Source organism: Phocoena sinus, chromosome 4 (assembly GCF_008692025.1).
Source record: "Phocoena sinus isolate mPhoSin1 chromosome 4, mPhoSin1.pri, whole genome shotgun sequence".
Lineage (NCBI taxonomy): Eukaryota > Metazoa > Chordata > Mammalia > Artiodactyla > Phocoenidae > Phocoena > Phocoena sinus.
Genome location: NC_045766.1, coordinates 23,274,067 through 23,280,066, shown reverse-complemented (window position 1 = coordinate 23,280,066; position 6,000 = coordinate 23,274,067). Strand labels below are relative to the sequence as shown.

Genomic DNA, 6,000 nt, shown 5'->3' with positions numbered 1-6,000 from the left:
AACATCTTACCAACATGTATATGCTGCATGTCATAGTTAAAGCTGTATTACCAAACCAGTACATGTAAAGTATCGATGCAGTTAAAATTAAGTTTTAAGTAAAAAGCTCCTGCTACTTATATAAGAGAATGTACTTTGAAGTTTATTCATGAGTTAGTCCTTATATATAAAAAAGTTTAATGTTAATGAACAATACTTGTCATTTAAAAATTTTAGACAGTATAGAAATTTACAGAAAAGTTAAAGTTTTGGACCACTTCACATAGTTGGAGGAAAAAAAATAAAAGGATTAAACTGGATTATGACTTTGAATACAATTATGATTAAAATCAACACACACACAAAATCAAAACACATTTCACAGCAGGACCTGCAGAAAAAGTTTTGCATTGATCATTTCTGAACCATGAAAAAGAATGAATTAGTCTTGTTTTAATGAGACTTTCAGGAAACAATAATTTAATCATAAAATATCATCTTGAAAATGAACACACTCTTATCAGTATCGACTGGTAAATTAATCGTCAACAAATCCTAGCTAGTATGAACAGGATATTAAATTCGTTAATGATTCATACAACTGTTTTGAGAATACAAATAATCTCTGGTTTTATACCCACTACATTTCAGAAATCTGTAAACTGTGAGGCATTCAATGTGTTTAATGTGGCAGAAAATCATAATAAATGTTTCATTATTTTATTTTGTTCAGTCCTTTTCCCATTAAGCATGCAAACACTGTCATAACCATCTTGGGTTTCACTTCCACGAGGTCATCAGGTAAGGCATATATCCGGGCACCGATCTTTCGAGCAACTGAAATGGCGTATCTTGAAAAGACAAGAAAAATATCTTGGTATTTGTTTTCACTTAATATATGTTAACAGAAGAATGAAACATTTTGACAAGGTTAACTTTACAAAAAAGTTGTTTGTGAGTCTTTAAATCATATTCCTCACATAAATTGTACTTAAAAATGTGAATTTTAAGGACATCATAGCCTCACCTGCAAGGATTAAGAACAAAAGAGCCACTATGTTCTAATATAAACCATAAAGGCTTACTTAGCATTGTTCAGCTTGTCCTCATTAGAAAGGTCTTCTCTCTTGATCATTTCTTGACGAACTGCATTTGGTGCAATGGCATCTATTAAATCCAAGACAGGTAAACTAGTGGTAATAGATTTGTCCTAGAAAAGAAAGAATAGGTGAACATTCATAAACATCTTTTGTAAATGTCAGACCAGAAGATCATAACCATATAACTAAAAGCAATTTATAAATTTTCATTATACTTAACATTCAGCTATTCTTCAACCAACACACATCACAAACCATTTAAAATATGCTTTTCCTTTCATCCTTACAGAGCTTACAGTATAGAGAACTGTCATCATACCTGGAATAAGGTTTGTGGATGTGACAATTCCTAAAGTATGCTAGCTACAGTATCCATTCGTAAAAAATAAACAACTTTTGAAAGGGAATAGGAGATGAATTTTAAGTGAATAGTTTTGCAAATTCTAGTAATATTCTTTTTCTTAGACCATGGACTCCTAAGCCTTCACTTAATATTTTTCAGAAAGAAGAATTAAAATAATAGTGGAAAGGAACTAATATTTATAAAGGCATTATTCTTGTTGCTTTACGTGTTCAGTTTGTTTAATCCTAACAGCCTGGTAATAAATTATAATCTCTCATTTTAAAATGAAGAACATGAAGGTCAGAAAACTCAAAAGAGCTGTTCAGGGCTTCCCTGGTGGCGCAGTGGTTGAGAGTCCGCCTGCCGATGCAGGGGACACGGGTTCGTGCACCGGTCCGGGAGGATCCCACATGCCGCGGAGCGGCTGGGCCCGTGAGCCGTGGCCGCTGGGCCTGCGCGTCTGGAGCCAGTGCTCCGCAGCGGGAGAGGCCGCGGCAGTGAGAGGCCCGCGCACCACAAAAAAAAAAAAAAAAAAGAGCTGTTCACACAACCAGTACGTACAGAACCAGTATTTGAACCCATGACTGTCGAACTCTAAACGCCCAAGATTCTCTCCACTTTGGAAGTTACCTCCAAGGCAACTAAAAATCGACAACGAAATTCTAGTGGATAGAACACTTCTACTGAAGTCAGAAATCCTGGTCTGAATTGATTGTACAACTTACCAGCACTTGAACAAATTATTTGTTTTGTCTCTCAGGATGAATAGTAGCAAATTGTCGCTTGCCTATCCAGAATCCACTCCTTACTACTTTCTCCATCCTACCAGAACCCACATGTTTGCTCTGTATCCATATATGGACGTGTGCTTCAAGGAAAATTAACCCCATCCACAGCTCCAAGAGTGACCCTGAATTAGTGTAGACCATTTATTCTGCGGGTAAGGTGATAAACTTATTCTTTCTATGTATAGAGCAATACAGTGAATAACAGATATACTAGTATCTATGGCATTAAAATTTCATGGGGGAGGGGAATTTAGGAAGAAAATGTCTAAAAGACTCATTAGGCAAACAATAATGAAAAAAGGTTGGAAAAAATAGTCTAAAAAAGCCAAAGGGAGGAATCTCATCTGATTGCCACAGTGATTTATTTGGCAATCGCTAATTTAAATCACTAATTTAATTTAATTTAATTTAACGTGAGGCCCTTACTATCCAGGAAGAGCTATGGAAAGCTAGCAACACCCCCTCCCAACTGTGAATGAGAGGATGAAACCTCTGGCACAACCAGCAGCTATTCAATGAGCAAGAGGAAAACCAACTTTAGAGAAAACCACTTTAGACGGCAAAGCAGAGATGGACAAAACCTGATTGACATTCTTCAATTACTGGCTCAACCAACCCTAATGTCTACCCCACCTCTGGATCTTTGCTATTGTTCTGTGCCTTTACTTTTTGTTTAAATCACTTTTTCTGTTACTTGAAGCCAAAAGCACCCATTCCTAATCACTACAACGGAACTGTCACAGGATTCTTGGGAATATTAAGATAAGTGACGACATCTAGTACAGTTCCTGGCCAAAAGTGGTTCTTTTTATTTTATTTTTTTAAATGTATTTACTTATTTTTGGCTGCATTGGGTCTTTGCTGTGTGCGGGCTTTCTCTAGTTTTGGTGCACGGGTTTCTCATTGTAGTGGCTTCTCTTGTTGCAGAGCACGGGCTCTAGGCGCATGGGCTCAGTAGTTGTGGCTTGTGGGCTCTAGAGTGCAGGCTCAGTAGTTGTGGCGCATGGGCTTAGTTGCTCCGCGGCATGTGGGCTCTAACCCCTGTCCCCTGCATTGGCAGGCAGATTCTTAACCACCGCGCTACCAGGGAAGACCCCCAAATGCGGTTCTTAATAAATGTTTGATAAAACAATTTGAAGCCATGTGAAGAGTACAAAGTTCTTTTTTGGGGCCATTATCTAGTACATTTATTAATTTTAGAAAAATTTATATTCTTCATTTTCAGGAATGTTCATTTTATGAAACAGATTTTTTGCGGGGGAAGTAGAAATAGAGGGATAAAAATAATTAGGGTCCTTAAGTCTATATGATGCTGGTAATCCAGATCTGGTTTTTGGGCATCTTTTCTATTTCTGAAAAACTCTCACACATACGTTCTCAATGTGTAGCCTGCAGACCGCCTACATGAAAATCACCTGAGGTGCTTAGTAAAAGCACAAATTAATCCTTGCACTCAAAGTAATGTCAGATTATTTGTGGATGGGGCTAGGAATCTACATTTTTAATAAGCTTTCTAGAAGACTCTAATGTACACCGTTATACTTTCTAAAATTAAAGCTTAACATGCATGTCATTCTATAATAAATTAAAAATTTCTATGTGCTTACTTTTCATATATTTCTATCGTGATTCACAATCAGACAAGTGGCTTAATTGTGCTATATTTTGATTAATTATTTGCATATTTATGAGGGTTTTTTTAAGTTTGGGGAAAATTGTTTTGTTTTTTTTCAGCTTTATTGAGTTAACATTGACAAATAAAATTGTAAGATACTTAACGTGTACATCTTGATGATTTGATAAGATCCCTCCCATCTAATTAATTAATACATCCATCACCCTCAGTTATGTATTTTGTGGTGTGTGTGTGTGTGTGTGTGTGTGTGTGTGTGTGTGTGTGTGAAAACATTTAAGTTCTACTCTCCTAGCAAATCTCAGTTATACAAGAGTGTTAACTATAGCCACCATGTCATATATTAGATTCTCAGACCTTATTCATCTTATAGATGAAAGTTTATATCCTTTTGTGGTATTTTAAATATTTCTTAACTTAGATTTAAGAAACAAGGATTTTTCCACCTATTTCCTTTGATTCACCTTGAGAAAAACAAATTTAAGTTTCTAAAGATGATATTGGATCCCTTATCTTCCTGTTTCCAAAAAAAACAGTCCTATCTTTCCAGCTCCCCTGATTTGCATATTATCAGTGAAAGACATTTTACTGCAAAAAGGGCAGGGGTTATTGTAAAACCCTTGGTTTAGTATATAAATACATTTTCATAATTTTTCTTTCACTTTCCTTAATCATATAGAAATAACTTAAGCAAAAAGAATTTCTAGAATATTAAAGATAACTAGTCTAGAGTTTGGCTTGACTTTCTTTTTTTTTTAATTAATTAATTAATTATTTTATTTATTTGATTTATTTTTGGCTGCACTGCGTCTTCGTTGATGCACGTGGGCTTTTCTCTAGTTGCGGCGAGCGGGGGCTACTCTTCGTTGTGGTGCGCAGGCTTATTGCTGTGGCTTCTCTTGTTGCGAAGCACGGGCTCTAGGCGCACAGGTTTCAGCAGTTGTCGCACACAGGCTCAGTAGTTGTGGCGCATGGGCCTAGTTGCTCCACTGCATGTGGGATCTTCCTGGGCCAGGGCTCGAACCTGTGTCTCCTGCACTGGCAGGTGGATTCTTAACCACTGAGCCCCCAGGGAAGCCCTTGATTTTCAAGTTAGTGTGTTGTACCATCTCTTCTCTTAGTTTGATATACATTACTAGTAGGACATTGCAGTCCATTGTTCCTCCTGTCATTTCTGAAAATAAATTTGAGTGCTTTATGAATCATCCACAAATGCACAGTGTGTGGCCGCCAAGACTCCCTAAAAAAATCACAACAGGAACCTCTCCACGATGCCCTTTATATATTGGCAGGACCAATATATAGTGTAGTAAGCTCCATTTATTGACCCCTTAATGTGTGCCAGGTATGACTGAGCTATTTACATGTGTTAACTTATTTAGCTTGACAACAGACCCAGAAGATAGATACTCTTCATACGTCCATTTTAAATATGGGGAAACTCAGGCATAGGGAAATTAATAATTTGCCCAAGGTTACATAGATAACTAAATGTGAGCCAGAGGTAAAATCAGTTTTATTCATCAAGAGATGTAACCCAGCTGTTAGTATAAACTGCTAATATTTCTGGAAAACGCATGCCCTCCTCACATGCTCCCTATTCTCCTTAGCTGATTTCTATAGCACTGCTAACACCCCATACTGTGATTCCTGTTTTCTTATTTGCCTCCTTTCCTAAACAGTGAGCTCTTTGAGGGCATTCTGTAGTCACAGCACCTAGCAAAGTACCTGACACGGAGTAAGCTTTGAATATTTATGGAATGAATGAGCAGTATGTCACATAGCTAAGAAGTGGCTAAGCCTGTGTCAAACCAGGGGCCATACAACTCCATAGCTTGGCTTTCAACCTGCAGTTAGATCTGGATATGAAATCCAGCTTTCTGCTTAATAGTTGATGACAGTGGACAAGTTATTTAACTTTTCTAATGCTCACCTTTTTGCTTATAGAGTTGAGAGAATTAAAAGAAACAACAATGTGTAAAATGCTTAGCATAATGACACATATAGGACTCAATAAATGGTAATTATGATTATTGTTATTAGCTGATATACCACCTCCTCATCTTCTTGGTGAGGAAAAATTACTTTGCAACTAAAACGGGTAAATTTGTCTTTTCTAAAATTTCTGGGTACAACACTGCCTTGATTATGATTAAT

At 36.9% G+C, this 6,000-nt stretch overlaps 1 protein-coding gene across 4 annotated transcripts in view; it reads right to left on the bottom strand.

Annotated features, from left to right (window-relative positions):
• Positions 1–302: 302 nt before the first annotated feature.
• PLS1 (plastin 1) overlaps positions 303–6,000 on the bottom strand; it is a 114,390-nt gene continuing 108,692 nt past the window's right edge. For 2 of the 4 annotated variants that reach the window (XM_032630096.1, XM_032630095.1), the window contains exons 15-16: positions 1,065–1,189; positions 303–830 (exon numbers count right to left, since the gene is read on the bottom strand). In XM_032630096.1, coding sequence (XP_032485987.1) covers positions 695–830; positions 1,065–1,189 — 261 coding nt within the window. In that variant the 3' untranslated portion in view covers positions 303–694. Of the gene's footprint in view, positions 831–1,064; positions 1,190–6,000 lie in introns of those variants that run through there. The other 2 variants (XM_032630097.1, XM_032630098.1) reach the window with 1 other exon arrangement.